This window comes from Littorina saxatilis, linkage group LG7 (assembly GCF_037325665.1).
Source record: "Littorina saxatilis isolate snail1 linkage group LG7, US_GU_Lsax_2.0, whole genome shotgun sequence".
In the NCBI taxonomy this organism is placed as follows: Eukaryota; Metazoa; Mollusca; class Gastropoda; order Littorinimorpha; family Littorinidae; genus Littorina; species Littorina saxatilis.
In genome coordinates, this window is record NC_090251.1 from 22,299,938 (window position 1) to 22,321,023 (window position 21,086).

A 21,086-nucleotide genomic window follows, 5' to 3' on the forward strand; every position below is an offset into this window, starting at 1 on the left:
CTTGTGTACTGTACGTTCTGTTGATCTCTCTGTTCGAGGTAGGTTGATAACTGACCCTATGCTACCGTTCACTTCGTATCAGTTAGGAAATCAAACTCAAAGGGCAATAATTTCAAGTGGGGACCGACATTACGTTGGCAGTTCATATATATACATATCTGACCCTCCACCACGAAATGAGTCGCATGTGACCTCGCGCGGTTCGGTTCTACGCTAGGCTTAATATAAGTCTGGGGAGTGTCTGGTAACAGCGTGAGGGTCACCTTAGTCACAGGCTTATAACTCAAACAGTTTTTGCTCTTTTCTAAAACGGTTTTCACCACTGGATAGAGCATAACACACTTTTTAGGAATATGTAAAAATATAACAATCATGCAAAGGTGACAAGCGACTCATTTCGTGGTGGAGGGTCACATATATAAAGCGGTTAAACTGAAACGTGCGTCGACAGAGCCAATGAAAGGGGATACGATCTTGTAGATCAGATACCTGTGATTTCAGGAGTTGTAGTCTGCCTCTGACGCTGATGATTTTATCATTTAACTTGTAGTTACTTAGAAAACAGTTAAACAGTTAATGGTCAGCTTGCGTTGCTTCACGTACGATGCGGCCCTGTGAATCCTTCTCCTTCCGATCGTCAACAAACTGGGTGGGACTCTTCTGCTTGCACAGAGAGTAAGTGACTTTACTCATCATCCAACAGATAGACAGACAGACAGACAGACAGACAGACAGACAGACGGATAGACAGATATTACATCTTACTCGTGTGATTGATTCCAAGAAATACCCTGTCACCGAATGCGCTTATAGTGTCAGGAGAGATTTCTTCGTTTGTAATGTGGGTACTCAAATTGACCTGAACGTTCTAAACTCAGAAAAATCGAATAGTGAAAGGCATGTTTGCATAGCTGCCAAGAGTAAAACTCTTTCTCGACACGCGACCTCGCCTAGGCTTGCGGGCACGTCCATTTTGGATAAAGGCCACATATAAAATACAGCGAAACCCCTCGTTTAAGACCTCCAAAAGTCTGAGATAATGAGGTCTTCAAAAGTCTGAGATAATGAGGTCTTCAAAAGTCTGAGACAATGAGGTCTTCAAAAGTCTCAGACAATGAGGTCTTCAAAAGTCTGAGACAATGAGGTCTTCAAAAGTCTGAGACAATGAGGTCTTCAAAAATCTGAGACAATGAGGTCTTCAAAAGTCTGAGACAATGAGGTCTTCAAAAGTCTGAGACAACCAGGTCTTCAAAAGTCTGAGACAATGAGGTCTTCAAAAGTCTGAGACAATGAGGTCTTCAAAAGTCTGAGACAATGAGGTCTTCAAAAGTCTGAGACAATGAGGTCTTCAAAAGTCTGAGACAATCAGGTCTTCAAAAGTCTGAGACAATCAGGTCTTCAAAAGTCTGAGACAATCAGGTCTTCAAAAGTCTGAGACAATCAGGTCTTCAAAAGTCTGAGACAATCAGGTCTTCAAAAGTCTGAGACAATCAGGTCTTCAAAAGTCTGAGACAATCAGGTCTTCAAAAGTCTGAGACAATCAGGTCTTCAAAAGTCTGAGACAATCAGGTCTTCAAAAGTCTGAGACAATCAGGTCTTCAAAAGAATGAATTGTTAAAACGGAGGTAAATTTACAGAGATTCTTTGCAGAGAGTCTGAACAAAACCCCACTCAAGATCTCAAAAGGGAAGAGCTCTGAATTTGGGCGTTCGCGAGTTGCGATGAACGTGTATGGTGTGCGACCTCAACCTATCAGGCGCGGCCGGTGTCACGATTTCATCTTTCGCCTGTGTACATATTTCCCCCTCGACATATACTCAAGACTGAAATGTTGTTTCCTGGTAAAATTAAGAAGTGAAATTATTTAAGGACGATAAGCATGTCAGTTTCTTGCATGTGAAGAAAATTGGTGGTAAGATTTAATAGATTTCAACCCCAAAATCGAATTCTTCGAAAACGTGTACTGAGTGGTTACGTCCCTTGAGTAAGAAGGAAACATTTTAGGATGAATCAAATTTCTAAGTTAAATAAAACAAATTGGTTGGACAAATTTGGCCCCATGAATGTAAGGTACACAAGGTCGCTCATCAGTACTATCGAAGGGTGTTTTTTTGTTCAGTGTAGAGTTTATACTAGATCAACGAGGCCGAGAAGCGAAATATCAACACGGCGAAAGATGAAAACGTCACACCGGGATTCGAACGAACGGTGAACCTTCCACACGGCAGGCCGACGCCCTAAGTATGGAAAGCCGTTTGGCTCATAACCATTACACGCGTAATAAAAAATAAATACACGCGTAATAAATGATTAATACGCGTGTAATAAATGATTAATGCGCGTGTAATTTATCTTTTTTCTTATGCTATGGAATAGCATAATGATTAAATACACGTGTAATAAATATTTCATACGCGTGTAAGAAATGATTATTACGCGTGTATTAATTATTTCTTACACGCGCATGAAATATTTATTACGCGTGTATTAAATATTTTTTACACGCGCATGAAATGATTATTACGCGTGTATTAATTATTTCTTACACGCGCATAAAATATTTATTACGCGTGTATTAAATATTTCTTACACGCGCATGAAATATTTATTACGCGTGTATTTAATCATTTCGTACACGTGTATGACATTTTTATTCCACGTGCATTTAATCATTTCTTACACGCGTATAAACTATTTCCTGCATGTGTATTTAATCATTTCTTACACGTGCATGAAATATTTATTACACGCGTATTTAATCATTTCTTACACGCGCATGAAATAGTTATTACACGCGTATTTAATCATTTCTTACACGCGTAAAAAATGATTATTACACGCGCATTAATCATTTATTACACGCGTATTAATCATTTATTACGCGTGTATTTATTTTTTATTACGCGTGTAATGGTTATGAGCCAAACGGCTTTCCATACCTAAGCACTAGGCGATAAACGTCCGTCCAATTGGGGGGTCTTACGATTTCTCCGTACCAGTGCGGTGTATGTAATGATTTTACAGGACAACGAATCGCGCTGATGTCAGTCCATTCATGTAGAGACAGCAGGGAGGGGTGGCGTGCGCTAGCGAGCACGCGAGGATGGAGTCAATTATTCATACCCATCAACCCTGCCGTGGAAAGACATGTCAGTTATGGCTCGGTATTTCAGTCACAATTATTCATACCCATCAACCTTGCCGTGGAAAGACATGTCAGTTATGGCTCGGTATTTCAGTCACAATTATTCATACCCATCAACCTTGCCGTGGAAAGACATGTCAGTTATGGCTCGGTATTTCAGTCACAATTATTCATACCCATCAACCTTGCCGTGGAAAGACATGTCAGTTATGGCTCGGTATTTCAGTCACAATTATTCATACCCATCAACCTTGCCGTGGGAAGACATGTCAGTTATGGCTCGGTATTTCAGTAACATGTGTAGTTTAAAGGCCCACTCCTTCCCGCGGGAACAATTCGGCACACCATCTCAGATCTGGTCAGGCTTCTCCAGGGGCTAAGACCATCCCTCTACTTGGTTACATACCTAGTATAAAAAGCAACAGTCATGTACAGCGATTTGCATGCTGCAAGGATGCATGGTCTACCTGACCCTTTACTTGAAAAATCAGTGGGCAGAGGCATTGTATTGAGAGCCCGTGCTCTCTGTGCATAGTGCAATTTTTTTTAAGCGTTATTGTTGTACAGTAAAAGACACTAGTATAGCTTTTTAAGAAAATAATGTAACTATCAAAAAATAATTATTCCAGTTCACCACTGCAAACAGTTTGGGCGTATAGGTGACACAGTGGAGGTATCGCCTTATCCCGTTTTATGCCATTTTATGCCATGGTACCTGTAAGTAATAGCACGCAAAGCAGCGCTTGCTATACGGACTATTACTTACAGGTACTATGTTGTGTGTGCATGAGTGCTCAGTTGTTCACATTTTTAACGGCTATGCTTGGAGACTGATTTCTTCCGTACTGTCTCTGTTTTCCTTTGCTGGAGTAAAAATGTGAAATCGCACCGAAAGCTGAACAGAGTTTGGTTTGTGCATAAAATAAATAATGCCACACACGAGGATTGCCTTTGAATTTTTGTTTGGACGTTCAATTATTCAAATTTAAAATGCTGTGTTGGGTAGTCTTTTTATTTGGGGAATCGCTCAACACAGACATACACGTACACACATACACCATCTCCCGCGTCTTGATCTGAATACATTTGCTCTAAACTTGACCAAACATAAACAGAGCATCCGTAAGTTTGAGGAATCCACAAAGTGTCTTCTTGACCAGTAGCTTCCTTTGAGAGCCGACCAAGTGTCCGACATGGTCGCAAAACGCTGCAAAACTTTAAACTACCCATGCCCCCCCCCCCCCCCCCAGCACTTTCCTCCGCCTACGTTCACAAATGACCGATAACTTCTGTTGAGAACTGGTCAAGTGACCGACAGGGCGGCAAAACCTTGGCTTGACCCCCTACCCCCTCCCCCCTCCAACTACCCCCCCCCCTCTTCACGTTGTAAGGAATTCCCGAGGGGAAAACAGAGAGTGCCGTCAGGGCTGGGGAACCGAGATCGATAGCTTGATGAAAGTCTGTTCGCTCGCCGCTTATCTTCGGCAGCATCCCCCGGGAGATACATATATATATGTATGCGTGTATTGAACGTGAAGCCGTTCTGTACAACAGCACTGTGTCCCTTCGTTGCCCTTCCGTTCTGTCGTATGCCCGGAGACATGCGTCTGTATGCGATGTCCCATTAGTGAGTGCCCTGAGCAGCGTCTGCAAAAAGAGAATATTTTGTAGTCTATTCTGTCGCAATGGCTGGTTGTGTGTGATGTGCCTTGGAGCCATCCTGGACATCTGTGTGCAGCTTTTGTATCCGTTCGTTTCAGTTTCTGCCAACAAAGACGTCTGTATGCGATGTATGGAGAGCCCAGACGCCATTCTTTTTGATATAATTTTTGCCTCTACTTTATCCTTGGCACTGTCTTCAAACTGTGCATACAATTGAACCTGTCTGTATCAACCACCACTACATTTACATTACCTTTCAAATCTCCTGCCTTTGCAAATCTTCTGATATATAACTGTGAATGCTTCTGATGGCTTTTTTTTCTTAGATAATATCCTTTTCAAGATATTCTTTATATTTGGCTACCTGTAATAAACTAAACAAGACAGCTGCCATTTTCTGGAAGTTTTAACAGATATAACGTACGCTTTCGCCAAGAGAGTGTTCGGAACAGGATTCCGTCCTGTCATTTTACAGCAGAATTTAATAGGCTACGTTGATTTGGCTTCTATGTGGTGCTGCAAACAGCAGCAGACATGAGATATGTTCGCACACAGCAACAGTCATGTACAGCGATTTGCATGCAGCAAGGATGCATGGTCTGCCTGACCCTTTACTTGAACAATCAGTGGGCAGAGGCATTGTATTGATTGTGATGTAATCCGCATGCCCAATCCTTCCATCACTTTACGTGGGGAATGGGATCTCGCCTCTCATTCGTGCATGCGTATAATGACATAGTGACGGCGAACAAGGGAAAAGGGGGGGGGTGAGAGAGAGAGAGAGAAAGAGAGAGCGAGAGAGCGAGAGAGAGGGACACACACACAGAGAGACAGAGAGTGAGACAAACAGAGAGGTACACAGAGTAAAACAAAGAGAGAGAGAGAGAGAGAGAGAGAGAGAGAGAGAGAGAGAGAGAGAGAGAGAGAGAGAGAGAGAGAGAGAGAGAGAGAGAGAGAGAGAGAAAGAGACTGGCCCGTCCAACAATTGAGAACAAGAAATGGTTAGGAGAATGTCCATACCGAGAGCCACAGACGCAGATGGTTTATTAATTAGGCCATTGCCCCTTATGAACGGGTGTGAACAAAAAGTTAAAATTGCATATAATTGCACTGAACAGGTGCAAAAGAAAGAAAATGAAAATCGTACACTAATAACTTATTTTAATTTAAATGCTTTGTACAAATACAAGGACACATTTCTGACAATAGCTTCTTGTGATGAGGCTAAGAGCAAACTTAGTCTAAAAAGGCTTGGGTTTTTATAATATTAAAATGGAATAAATTGTGCTCTTAAATTGTTCAAATATGGGCAACACAAAACAAAATGGATTTCATCTTCCTGCGTTTCTTTACAAAGCGGACACACCAAATCATCGGCATTATGTCTTTTATATCGGTAATACAGTACAGCAATTTCTGAAACACACAGTCGAAACCTAGTTATAATACATTTTAAATGCCTATCTATATTCAACAAAAGGTAAGGTTTAATGTCATGTACAGTACAAAATGTCCGATAAACAACAAATCTTTCACTATTTTGTACATGATAATCCCACTCTTGCCATCTGCAATCGAACAACCTTTTCCTAAAAACACGCAAACAATCTTTTTCATTAACAACGCCCTGGTTCAACCACACAGAACCAATACCGTATTGTTGCAGTTTACAACGGACACGTGAGGCCCAGTTCTTTTTACCACTCTTATCCATTTTAGACAACATTTGATATGATTTTTGAGGCAGTCTGTGCGCTGTTATGATGAAATGAAGAAGAAAAACCTGTTACAGGGGGAAATAAAGAGTGGCAGGCATGGTTTTGCATATTAATTCAAACGCACACCCGCCCACACATTCACACACTCATAACACCAAGCTCACCTACTTTTAAGGCTGATATTGAGACAAGGAAATCGATAACCATCGATAAAGCAACAGTTGTGCCCGCTCGTGTGTGTACACCTTCTTGTGTGTGTGTGTGTATATTGCCATTTCCAAACGAGTCAACTTGGCCACTGGTATATATTAGTCTTTTTGTGTGTGTGTTGACGGAGAATAATGGACGAAAGGAGGTCGAAATGCAGAACAGGTATGCTGGGTACATCTGAGGGATACTTTGTTCCTCTCCGTGGTCTACACCTTTTACATTTAGTCAAGTTTTGACTAAATGTTTTAACATAGAGGGGGGAATCGAGATGAGGGTCGTGGTGTATGTGTCTGTGTGTGTGCGTGTGTGTGTGTAGAGCGATTCAGAGTAAACTACTGGACCGATCTTTATGAAATCTGACATGAGAGTTTCTGGGTATGATATCCCCGGACATGTTTTTCATTTTTTCGATAAATGTCTTTGATGACGTCATATCCGGCTTTTGGTAAAAGTTGAGGCGGCACTGTCACACCCTCATTTTTCAATCAAATTGATTGACATTTTGGCCAAGCAATCTTCGACGAAGCCCGGACTTCGGTATTGCATTTCAGCTTGGTGGCTTAAAAATTAATTAATGACTTTGGTAATTAAAAATCAGATAATTGTAATTTATTTTTATTTTTTATAAAACGATCAAAATTTACGTTCATCTTATTCTTCATCATTTTTTGATTCCAAAAACATATAAATATGTTATATTTGGATTAAAAACAAGCTCTCAAAATTAAAAATATAAAAATTATAATCAAAATTAAATTTCCGAAATCGATTTAAAAACAATAGCATCTTATTCCTTGTCGGTTCCTGATTCCAAAAACATATAGATATGATATGTTTGGATTAAAAACACGCCCAGAAAGTTAAAACGAAGAGAGGTACAGAAAAGCGTGCTATGCAGCACAGCGAAACCACTTCCGCGCTAAACAGTCTCGTCAGTTTCACTGCTTTTTGCACGAGCGGCGGACTACGGTCATTGGGAACTAATACAGTGCGTTCAGTTTCATTCTGTGAGTTCCACAGCTTGACTAAATGTAGTAATTTCGCCTTACGCGACTTGATTTTATGGTGTTTTTCAGGATTGTGGTCGCTCTTCTTTACACGCTGGATCAGCCTGACTGCGCGGCGGATTTGAACGAAATGTGCATGAATTGTTAGGTAGGACACCAAATAAACTTTTTTGGTGTAAAAAATGTAAAATATCATTCAGTTTAAGTTACCGTTTTGACGGTTGAAAGTGAATCATGCCGTCAAAAAACGCCATTTTTGAGGGTAGGTGTGGTCACGAACCTCTGACGTCATACCCAAATATTGCTTAGATTCCAGAAACACATTTTTGAGCAGAAGAAAGACTGATCTTCAAATACACGTATATTTCTGACCAAAAAACTGCTGTTTAACATCTGGGCTATACCACTGAAAAAATATCCTTAACTTTTTGGGCTTAGTGTATCATTTGTTTCGCTTCTCTGTGATTTTATTTCATTGTAAATCTAATACATTTTTGTGTGTGTTATAAATAACCCCCGCCAACCTTTTGTAACATTAAAACTAAATATTTTCAAAAAAAACTTCAATTTTTTTACCATTGTGATGTGTGCGATTTTTGTCATTTTTGGGGCACATTATTTCACCAGATTACAAAGATACAGCTTAGAAAAATTTTCGAGATATACACAATGTATATGTCGGTTTATCCAGAAAACTTTGCATTTCTACAACAAAAATTGCCAGCGCTGCGTCGACGCAAAAATGACCAACAACGCAAAAGAGCAAAAAACGCCAAATAATGGCAACTTTGAACGTCCATATCTCTCAAACTATTTGTCATACATCCTTGAAATTTTTCAACCTTCTTAGTTAGCACGCCGACTACACGCGGGCAACATACTTGAAGTAATTTTGAAAAAATTAGTGGACCTACCTGCGTCATAATTGGTAAAGTCGTGTGTTATGCATATTATTTTATTAGTCTCATAAAACCTAGATTTCCAATGGTCTTGAGTGCCGCGATTACGCATCAGTCTAAACTGACGTCACTGAGAGATATCTGTCATCATCACACACTCCCGCCATGATGCAGACTGGTTCGCAAGTCTGCACCCGCTGACTGCCACTGCACGGCTCGCTATCTTCAATAGTGCAAGTTCATCGAATACTCCACCATCTAATTATTCTGCGAGAATGGACGCTCGTGTAGACTACAACCACCTCCGTATTCCGGTAAGATAAGGAGTAGAAGGCAGCTGAAGGAATGGTCTTCGGTCGAGCAAGAAGATACCAATCCATCATAGTCGCTTCTGTCGGTGTATCATCCATAGCACAGCTAGATCAACGCTTGATTGAATCATTATTTTAATCTAATTATTGCGTATAGTTAGTGTTTGTGTTGTTTTATTGAAATGTTTGTAAAATCGACGTTTATCATGTGTGTAACTCATACAAAAAATACAAAAACAAAACAAAAATCACCCACGGCTTCACCAAGTTTGATTTTACTTTCTTACTGAACCATAACTTTTGGCATAAGCAGCGACTACCCGGACAAAACTGGACCAAATCAACTCAAAAAGAAACAAAACCTCAGGCCCAGGTTCGAACCACGGGTTTAACCGCATGAGCAAAAGCAGCCTTTGACTGACTGCGCGATGGGTGCCACAACGAAGTGACATCCAGATTCAACCTTCGTCAGACCACAGGCGGAAGGTATCGTTCACTGGACCACTACTTCCATAGTCTTCTATGGAAGTAGTGGTCTAGTGAACGATACCTTCCGCCTTCTATGGAAGTAGTGGTCTAGTGAACGATACCTTCCGCCTTCTATGGAAGTAGTGGTCTAGTGAACGATACCTTCCGCCTGTGGTCAGACCACAGGCGGGACCTTCACTGGACCACTACTTTCTAGTAGTGGTCCAGTGAACGATACCTTCCGCCTGTGGTCAGACGAACATTCGTCGGTGGTGGGGATTTCCTCTCTATTTTTAACTTTGTGCCTCAATGCGCATGCGCATGGTTTTTCGCGCCCACCACTGTTTGCCGAAATCTGCGTGGTGAAAAAGGCGTGTTTGACGAACCTCAATCAGCAATCTTCGCGAGTACTTTTACTCCTTTTCATAATGTTAAAAATATGTCTTATGTGCGCAGTGTTAAAGTTTAATATCTTTTCGACGCTTCTGTGGACTGTGCATTTGTAAACTGTTCATTTTGGAGGCCTAGTGCATGAACACGGATACCCACACAAAACTCAGAACTTGAATCGACGGGCGACATATCCTGCCAATTATCTCCCTTGATCTCTCTTGCACAAGACACTTGTTTCCACTAGGCCTATTTTGTTTTAGAGTTGGGAGATTTTACAGGAATGAATCTAAAAATCGAAGAAAAAAATGTCAGTGTTGCGTGTGTACCCAGCATATTCAGATGTCTGGAATATTCCGATAAAAAAGACTCGTCATATATAACACTACAGTACTCGTCATCACTGTTTCGAAAAACAGACGAACGCGCACGAAGAACTTCGCGTAGATCTGGAGGCACGTTTCATGATATTGAGGATTGCAGTTTCCCCCTCACACACAATATTCCAAAATAATAAATAGTCAAACAGGGACCAAAAAACAGTTTGCACCAAGAGTTCAACTTTTTATCTATCCAAAACAGTAAAAAAAAATTATATGAACATTCGTATTTCCAAGATGATTGGCGTTCCAAGACGCTATATCCTAAAACCCCCAAAACATGCTTTTACAACTTTAGTGCATAATAACTGCCCAAAGGTGCTGTTTAAAGCAACCATTGATAATAATTTTTAACATACTCCTTGAACACATTAAGAAAAATGGTTAACTTGCAAATAAAGGGACAGCATTGATCAGAACAATGGTAAGATAAAGGACGCTACTTATATTTTGTACATTTTTTATCTTTATCGTTTCCTGTAGACCTCAGAAGTTCTAGCCAGCTTAAGAAATCATTCTAAAATCGAAAAACAAACATCTATACATTTTGTACGCAGAGTAGATTGATATTTGACACAGTCACACAGACATACGTGGGCTATGGGGCAACCCTACCCCCTAAATTTGAAAACGGGGTCAATTTCTTAACTGCATGTATTCAGCAAAACAATCCCTAAAAAATTTTTTTTTCACAAATGAACTTATGACTTTAGAAAAGCATTCAAAAATGCATATATACAACGCTTTTTCTTTGGTCCCAATTCAAGGGGGTGTGCTATTCTCAGGTAACACTGTGAACGCTCAAATGAGACTTGGTCACATGTCAAAAAAAGTAATCCCCCCTGTTGTTCATAGTTGGTTGGTGGGATTTTTTTATCTGAGCCATTGGCAAGCATGAAATGTCATCAACATTAGGAAAGACATAGTATCTCCCATTGTCTTTTGCGCGCAAACACTTCACACAGATCTCCTCTCGATCTGGCCCATCGGGGAAATGGGTTGACTTGGGGATGATCACCGCCCTGTATCTCTCCACCTTTCCATCCATGCTGACAAAGTCAGCGGTCACAAAGTCCCCAACTTGAATGTCTCACTGTGGGACAAAGAACCTGGTTTTCACGACTGGCACCACATGGTTGGCTGACCACGCGGCATCCAGTGGCGTGTTGTGGGTAGACGTCCATTGGACATAAATTGGGAAGGACGTCGCTGGATCATCTGGTTTGCATACTTTGTTCATGTACAACATTTAGTCAAGCTGTCGAACTAACAGAATGAAACTGAACTCACTGCATTTTTACAGCAACAGCGTATACTCGTAGCATCGTCAGTTCACCGCTCGATGCAAAGGCAGTGAAATTGACAAGAAGAGCGGGGTAGTAGTTGCGCTGAGAAGGATCGATAGCACGCTTTTCTTTATCTCTATTCTTTTTAACTTTCTGAGCGTGTTTTTAATCCAAACATATCACATCTATATGTTTTTGGAATCAGGAACCCACAAGGAATAAGATGAAATTGTTTTTAAATCGATTTCGGAAATTTTGTTTTAATAATAATTTTTATATTTTTAATTTTCAGAGCTTGTTTTTAATCCGAATATAACATATTTACATGTTTTTGAAATCAGAAAATGATGCAGAATAAGATGAACGTAAATTTGTATCGTTTTAAAAACAAATTTTTTTTTTTTAAATTTTCAGGTTTTCAATGACCAAAGTTATAATTAATTTTTAAGCCACCAAATTGAAATGCAATACCGAAGTCCGGCCTTCGTCAGAAATTGCTTGGCCAAAATTTTAATCAATTTGATTGAAAAATGAGGGTGTGACAGTGCCGCCTCAACTTTTACAAAAAGCCGGATATGACGTCATCAAAGGTATTTATCGAAAAAAAATTAAAAAAAATATCCGGGGATATCATTCCCAGGAACTCTCATGTCAAATGTCATAAAGATCGGTCTAGTAGTTTGGTCTGAATCGCTCTACACACACACATACACACGCACAGACAGACACACACATACACCACGACCCTCGTCTCGATTCCCCCTTTACTTGACGAAATGTAAAAATAAAAAAATAAAAATAAAAAAATGGGATAGCGGTAGTAAGATGACGCTTGGCTTGTGAAATGTCGCCAAAATGGGACGGCGGCAAAACGGGATTGCACGTAAATGGGATATTGCGCGAATTATAAACGAAGGAGTAGGCCCTAAGTTTCTCGTACGAGATGTTTACTGGGAGTAAATATTTGGGGAGTAAAAATTTAGTTCCTTGTGGAGTTCTTTTTTCGTACAAGATTTTTACTGGAAGTTTACTCCGGAGTCAATTTTTCGTGGAGTAAAAATTTCGTGTTACACCGGTTCATGACCGTTGTGGTAACGAGCGCACATTGCTGTCTCCATATTGTGTTCCTACGAATCGAAAGTACGATCGCCAAGCCCTTCTGTCAGCGTCGCCAACGTTCGACAGATTGTACTACTGTTACTCACAAACTTTCAATTTACACAATGAAATGCCAATAACATGCAAACACAACAATGGGAGACGAAGGGAAAACCTACTAGCGATTGAAATTATGCAAACGAACTCACAAATCCCTCACTTTCCGAATGCAAATGCTGCAAATCCGTATGCGTGCGTCGCTGTGTCGAACGTTGGGTTGACGAACGTTGCTGACAGACGCAACAAAACTTGATCAAAAGGCACTAAAAACGATTAAATGTTTTACTTACTGGGTATCGCATTCCTCTTTTTCTTCCTGCAGACGATATGAAGCGGTTGAAACGTCGTTTCCGATGAAAGGCTCGGTTATTTCCGTTAAAAACGAAGTTTGCCGAACGTGTGATTCAGTCTACAGACACCGGTCGGATCACAACAAAAATGTTCATTCTTTGCGATTTTGTGATACTGTTGATGATACACCTGCTTTCCAGTGAAGAACATCAATAAAATGATGTTCACAAGCAAGAATAACAGACAAAAGCACGCGATGTGTAAAATTAGGCTTTGCTTTGCAAACAAAGCACGTGTTTTTTTTTACTGACAGACACTTTCGGTGGCGATTGAAAATTTTTCCAGAAACGGTTTTATGCTCCCATTTGATATTTTTTCCCTATTTTATCTAGTCAGAGACTAACCTTGTGTATTAATTGAATTAATAACCCCATTATCATAAGTTTTGTGTGATATTTCGTGTCTGCTTGAATCACACTTTGAGATGGGGTCATGTGACAGAAGGAAATGGTGTCTGTCAGGATTCACACGTTCGCTTCGAAAAACTCGCTCAAATAATTGCTCAAACACAAACATTTTAGCTTTTATTTATTTTTTTGTATTGCAAATACCATACTTACTCATGCCAAGCAGAAAAAATGATGAAAATCAACACAGTAAGCAAGTAATTTGAAGGCAAAGTTTACACACATCAAAGAGTCTGATTACCGTGAAACCTGCCTGGACCAAAATTGGAAAGTGATGACCGTGACGGGATGTGACGTCACCACTTCAACAAACTCGCGAAGATCGGAACTCACGAACTTTTGACGAAGGCAAATCTGGATGTCTATGTTTCCTTGCGCGTGCACTCGTTGCTCGTCTGACGTTATGATATATACATTGAAAAGGGCTGTAAGTTTCGTCGCCGAAGATATCATGTTTTCTGTGTTCGTTTGGGAATTTTTATTTGCTATTTTGATTGGCTGTGAATAAATGTCTGATTCTTTTTATTTTCAACCAGGATCAGCTGCTGACCATCACGACAACCAAATGCTGAAGCAATAGGAACCTTGAGACAGAAAGTAGGGCCTTGTTCTTACCGCCCCACTACGCTTGGAGTACGAGAGAGACTGCAAGGGGTTCTGACCATTGTGGTAACTGTAAGCGGCGGGAGTGTGTAAACGTCCACCCTCCTTTGACCTCAGAACGCAGCAAAAAGATCAGCTTTACGAACACTGGGGTGTAAGCGATCCAGCTCTAGTCTTCCAGACAATGAACAAAATCCCTGAGTATATTCGTCTTCCACGTTGAAAAGAACTACAAGGCGGTTGATTTTGTCTGCTGTAGCCAACGAAGGACAACAAGGAAATAGATTGGAAGTCTGTCTGGAGCTCACTAACCATGGCAACTCATCGACCCAGCACCACACCTAATGGTTCCACCACCGACTGCCAAGCCAACGGTTCAACAAACGGAGTGTTGACCAGTAACGGCCACACCAACCACGCGGGGTCAGCAGAAGCTTGCAGCAAAGAGGGGGTTGAGACGGAAGGAGACACGAGGAAAGCCGCGCTGAGCGAAGCAGCGCAAGAGGCTCTCACGGAACACAACCTCCCCCACACCCTCCCCTCCCTCGGCGAGATCAAGCGCGCGCTGCCCAGTCACGTGTTCGAGTCACGGGTCAGCACCTCCGTGTATTACGTGGTGAAGGACGTGGCCCAGGTGGTGGGGCTGTTCCTGCTGGCGGACTGGCTGTGGTCGTCGTGCGTGCTGCCCACTTGGGTGCTGGCCGTGCTGGTGCCCGGCTACTGGCTGCTGCAGGGCACGCTCTTCTGGGCGCTCTTCGTGCTGGGGCATGACGCCGGGCACGGGTCCTTCTCGCGCTCCCCGCTGTTAAACGACGCGGTGGGCAACGCGCTGCACGGCTTCGTGCTGTGCCCCTACTACTGCTGGAAGCTGTCGCACCGCCAGCACCACGCCTTCACCGGCAACATGGACAAGGACGAGGTCTTCTACCCCGTCCGCTCCAAGCAAGACCGCCAGAACAAGTTCATCCCCGTCTTTGGCTTTGGTGTCTCCTGGTTCAGCTACCTCTTCACAGGCTACCAGCCGCGCCCCGTCAACCACTTCAACCCCAGCGAGCCCATGTTCGCGCGCCACATGCTGGCCTGCACGCTGTCCATCACGCTGGTCATCTGCTGGACGGTGGGCCTGTGGCACTACGCGCTGACCGCCGGGATGACCAAGCTGCTGCTGCACTTCGCCGTGCCCGAGTTCATCTTCGCCTCCTACCTGGTGCTGACCACCTTCCTGCACCACACGGACGAGCACGTGCCCTGGTACGACGACTCGCTGTGGGACTTTGTGCGCGGCCAGCTCAGCTCCGTGGACAGGCACTACGGCTGGTGCCACGACATCGTCCACAATATAGGCACGCATCAGGTAAGAAACACCAACTTGAAAGGCACACTCCTTTAAAAAAAAAAAAAAAAAAAAAAGGGCAGTTGGTTTCCCCATTTCAGATCTGTCATGGTTGTCTACATGTGGCAGGAAGAAGATCCTTCTATTTGGTCACATTTATAAACAGCCTTGATGGTCCCTACCCTCTCTATGGATTTTTTGGATGAATTCATTTCGTAAATTATTTATGTTAAAGAACTTGGGTCATGAAAAAGATAATCCAACTCACCACAGAAAGCAGCCAGGGTCTTGCTATGTGGTATGTGACAGTCTTATCACATGTACAAGCCTAGCCAGATGTGTGACGGTGAGACGAACTGAATCCACGAGAAGGAGTGTGCTTTTGAATACGTAATGATATGCGTTTTGAAGCTATTGTTAACTGTTTTGGTCAGCCCTAAAAGTAAAAAAAAAAAAGGAAATTTACTAGCCAGAGAGCACATTTTACTCGCCAAACCAATCATATGTTTCAGCAACTTTACTCTCATTTGGCGAGTAGATGAACATTTCTACTCGCCAGTTTAATGTTTTTACTCGAGTAAAATACTCGCCACTCTCAGGGCTGCTGGTGTGAGTGATTATTCATATACAGGCATTCCCTCCTCACGACACAACGGCTGGTGCTACAACACCGTCCAGGCAGGAATCAGGTTAGATCAATAACAACAGTGTAGATATATAGGTAACACACTCCGAGTTCTGATTATCTTGCATATTTTCCCGAGGGTCGATTTTCAGGTATTACCTGAAAATCGACCCGAGGGAAAATATGCAAGATATTCAGGACGAGGTGTGTAAGCTAATTTATCCCATTACTCCGACGTTTTCATTAAAAACACTTACTTTTTCCACTAAAACCTGCCCGTGCCTGTTTTCAACTTGCCAAAAGCCTCCGCAGTCGAAATTCATGTCAATGAATTCATGCGCAAAGCTAGTTCCCATTTGTCAGCATAATGGACGGCGTCATTCGACTTGTATGTGGACATTCAGTCATTCATATTGCTTAAAAAAAGGTCTGCTATCTGCTTTTACATTTTGAAAGTCATTTTAAAATATCCCTGTGTATATTTGACATCGGCTTTCGTTATACTCAATTCGGCATACCGGGTTTATATTTTTACCAGAATTGCGCACGATAATGGCAGCGCAACAAATTCAGTTCGGGCCGTGCTGGTTTGATCGTTGACCCAAGTCAGTTCGCATGCAGTGTTACTGTTTGTCAGTCGGGGATAGAAATGTTGGCTGTCATCGCGCTGTTCTGTTTCGGTTTTCACACGTGGATCACTTACATATTCAGTCGTCGGGTTCAGGTGAGCCAAAGCTTCAATACTTCGCCTGTTGTAGACGTTAAGCAATAAAGCTTGGAAGTTGTATGTCGGCACTGAGAGTCAGTCGCGGTACATCGCTTTCTACTTTGTCCCGGTCTTGAGTTTGAACACCTAAGGTTGGCTACATCTAACACCTCACATCCTCTTCTCTTCCCCCATATATCTTAACTGTATCTCCAACTTCTTTTCGTCTTCTTCTTTTCATTTTGATGCCATTCCCTCATTTGTCGCTGAACCCCGCAGTTTACTCGACTCGGATCACAGGCGAAGGTGTCGTCTACTGGACTACTACTATCACAGAAAGACTACAAGGTACGTCACTCACCTTCGAGTCTTCTGTGTTCTTGGAGTCGCTTCCTGGGGAAAAATATTGTTCAAGACGGCTTGCCTCTTCCTACAGTCTGTGTAAGGTCAAATAAATACAGTTGAATGATTGTTTGAACTATATGCACCTTTAGTTTTCAGCTTCCGTTCGCTGCAGGTTGTTTTTAACCATCATTTGGACGAATCTTCGTTTGCGAGCCGCTAATATCCACACCTCGTCTAATTATGCATCCGCACCGAATATGCATACCAGCGCTCATTGGTCTAAAACATATGTAAATATTGTGCGGCAAAGGGAAGCTACCCACGGGAGTTTTCACTTTCGGTATCAGTGAAGAACCGTTTGCCACTTCATTCAAAATGAGGAAAACGTTTCAGTCGACCAATGAAAATAATCATCGAATATCCTCTTATTAACCAATGAGCGCTGGTATGCATATTCGGTTCTGATGCATAATTAGACGAGGTGTGGATATTAGCGGCTCGCAAACGAAGATTCGTCCAAATGATGGTTAAAAACAACCTGCAGCGAACGGAAGCTGAAAACTAAAGGTGCATATAGTTCAAACAATCCTTCAACTGTATTTATTTGACCTTACACAGACTGTAGGAAGAGGCAAGCCGTCTTGAACAATATTTTTCCCCAGGAAGCGACTCCAAGAACACAGAAGACTCGAAGGTGAGTGACGTACCTTGTAGTCTTTCTGTGATAGTAGTAGTCCAGTGGACGACACCTTCGCCTGTGCTCGGATTCACACAAGCCCGTCTAGCAGACGACAGTTCGAACAGTCTTGAACAGCACGGTTGCAAGCAGATTCAGCTATTAATCGAAGCAATACACTTAAAGCCAAAGCAAATAACCAAATGAGAAAACCTAACGTTTGATTTGACTTCATGGTGACTCAGTCTTCTGATAATTGTTTTGGCGTTGGAATGGATCTCAACGGGTTCCCAGCTACGACAACTTTTCCAGAGTTATGCACCGCAGGCATGCCTTCGACAATCGATGTCAGTTTCAGATTGAGTTTTCAAACTACCAGCTAGGTGACTGGGTTGTGTTTTGATTGCTCTCTCTCTCTCTCTCTCTCTCTCTCTCTCTCTCTCTCTCTCTCTCTCTCTCTCTCTCTCTCTCTCTCTCTCTCTCTCTCTCTCTCGGTGCACCCTCTCTCTCTCTCTCTCTCTCTCTCTCTCTCTCTCTCTCTCTCTCTCTCTCTCTCTCTCTCTCTCTCTCTCTCTCTCTCTCTCTCTCACGGTTCTGTGTAGATGGCTGTCTGTGTAAAAATTAGGGAGTATCGTCCCTTGATCCCACTCGCGATACTCGTTGAACATGCCTTTGACCATGCAGTCGCTTCAGCCAGCGAAATATCTCGACTCCGCTCTTTAAATCCATGCAGAATGTGCGTATCGTATGATGTATTCTTTATTTTCTCAATATTGACACATGTAGGCCTGTACCTATACGTGATATTGACTTTGACACCATAAAATATCTCAGTCGTATGTTGAAAAAAGTAGTCCATCTGTAAACTCTGAAAATGCAGATGACCTCCATAAATTATTCAATTGTACTCTGAAATCAAACACAATGACCAATGACAGTTGAGATCGAAACTCGGTTGTGATGGGTTATCCATATGGTTGCGATGGATAAATTCAGAATAATCAGCTAACAGAGACAAAGAGGCAGGTCATGGGATAATACGCTTTATAGCATAAAAGACATTTGTATAGTTATGTTGGTGTGTTCGAGTATACATATACAGGCAGTCACTCCTTATGACACAACGAGAGTAAGATACACACGACTAAACCCAGTAACGTTCAGAGAAGGTTGGTATGAATTGTTTTCTGCTTCGTTTGCCTTTTTCCCGTACAGTTTGCCTGAAGTGTGCCTCTACTTGGCAACGGCCCCAACACTTCCGCGGTCTGTTTGTCTTCTCCTGTTGTGTAGTGTTCACCAAATGGACTGCTATTAGCGAGTCAGTTTTACTGGACTGCTTTATCTTATGTACAGGGTGACCCCCCCAAAATACCACCCATTAACATGTTTTTAAGTCCTAAATGTTTACTCTTTTTTTTTTAACATTGGTTTGAGATATATGGGATAATAAGTTCACACAGTTTTAAACTGTTACGTTAAATGTTCAGACTGTTGTGCTCTTTCGTTGAATCCAGCTCGGAATAGACACACGAGTCAAGTCAATGTAATGACTCAACATGGTATCTATGACCCACATCAGTGTCACCGCTTTGGAAGACAAAAGACCTCGGTCATTGTGCCAGAAGTGGCTGAATATACCTAGCTTCAGTACTCAACACGCACACGTACACCCGGGTGGCGCGACTCATGTTGCTGCTAGCTTTCCATTGGAAAGTAATAAAACCGAAAATGTAATGCCTGTGTTTTATTTCCCATCCGACAGATTCACCATCTCTTCACCACCATCCCACACTACCACCTGGAGGAAGCCACGCGAGCCTTCCGGAGCAAGTTCCCGCATCTAGTGCGCAAGCGCGACGAGAGCATCCTTCCAGCCTTCCATCGCATTTTTTTCAAGTGGATCAAACAACGCGTGGTGCCTGACTCCACTCTAGTGCACGTCTACACCTAGTTTCGTCTGATCGGCCCTTTGGTTTTCTTCCTCTCCGCATTTTTGTCTTCTCTAGTTTCTTCCATATCAAGTATCTGCTGCACGACGTGTTCGAGTTATATGTACCAACGGAAGCACTGCACCGTTCAACGGAATGGTCTCAAGAAAGTCTAGTCCGTTTTGTAAGACTTTTTTTTTTCTAAAGAAATAATCTCTGTGTTCACGTTGTTGTGTTCAGGGGCGGATTAGGGAGGTTTACAGGGGTTCCGGCCCCCCCCCCCCCCCCGGCTGTCAAATAGAATTAAAAAATTAATATTAACTTTAAAAGAAATAATGAGTGGCTGCTGACACCAGTTGATCATGTTTAAAATCAAGGATAAGCCATAAATTGTTCATAAAATAGCTAAAACTCTTCAGCTTCGGGGCCTTGCCCATGTACCCCACAAGGGGTCTACCCCTGGACCCCAGGTTGTAACCCCCCCCCCCCCTCCCCTCTGGCTTAACTGCTCCGCCCCTGGTGTGTGTTATGTGCGAACCACCAGCTAAGTTGATGAATGTATGTGATTGAAAGGAACGACATTCTTCAATAAAGCACACAGAGAAGTTTCTTTTTGTTAAGAACATTGGATCAGCTGTAATGTGATGTTTGAGTACACACGTTCGAAGCTACTACACGTGAATACTCACTAAGATGATTGTCAATGCGCTTGTCTCATCGTGAAGGTAAAGTTAAAAGCACAGTCCTTCCCGTCAAAACTGTTGGGCTCACCGCCTCAGATTCTGGTCAGCCTCTTACATACGATCTGCACTTGGGCACCTACCCAAAATCAACATCCTGGCTGCTTCATGTGCAGAGTTTGATCTTTTCAATAAATTAATTTCTCGGATGCCACAAGTGGCTTTTTACGAAATTAATTCATAAAAAAAACTCTTCTCAGAGAACAGACAGGCAGTTGAATGTTGGTATTTGTTCAAGTGGAAGGATGGTTTTCACGCACGTAAAAGCCTGGCCAGATCTGAGATGGCGAGTCGAACAGTTTTCACAAGAAGGACTGTGCCTTTCATCGAGAAGAAAGATTCACTCGGATTACTTTCACTTGAACTTGATCTCGCAACTGTACGTCGCCGTTTTGCATCACTGTTTCTATCCCGGTTATGATTGTTTTAAACGGTATACGTTCTTGCATCAATGTCATCTTACACGCACCGATGTGAGTAAAAAAGAAAATTGACACGTACCTATCGAAGAGAAAAGGACAACTGAGTTTAAATCCCAGAAAACTCCTAAGCAGTGAATGTAGAACAACAAAAAATCGAGGATCGACCATAAGATTTGATCATTGTCATATTATATCCCTTTATTAATATAAATTGGAGTTTGGTGTTCATCTGCGTGTGACATCTTTCAAAATGTTGACTTTGTTTTCAGGACCATGTTCAACTATAGTTGTCTTATGTGTTAAAGTTAACTTATCA

At 42.2% G+C, this 21,086-nt stretch overlaps 2 protein-coding genes across 2 annotated transcripts in view; one reads left to right on the forward strand and one right to left on the reverse strand.

The window, feature by feature from the left end:
- Positions 1-21,086, reverse strand: part of LOC138970929 (myosin light chain kinase, smooth muscle-like) — a 181,263-nt gene that overhangs the window by 140,236 nt on the left and 19,941 nt on the right. The gene's annotated exons all lie outside the window — the stretch shown is intronic.
- LOC138970928 (sn-1 acyl-lipid omega-3 desaturase (ferredoxin)-like) lies at positions 8,791-20,216 on the forward strand. The gene is made up of 3 exons (XM_070343509.1): positions 8,791-8,955; positions 13,929-15,349; positions 19,443-20,216. The coding sequence occupies exons 2-3, from the start codon at positions 14,309-14,311 to the stop codon at positions 19,629-19,631; spliced, it is 1,230 nt and encodes a 409-aa protein (XP_070199610.1). The 5' UTR covers positions 8,791-8,955; positions 13,929-14,308; the 3' UTR covers positions 19,632-20,216.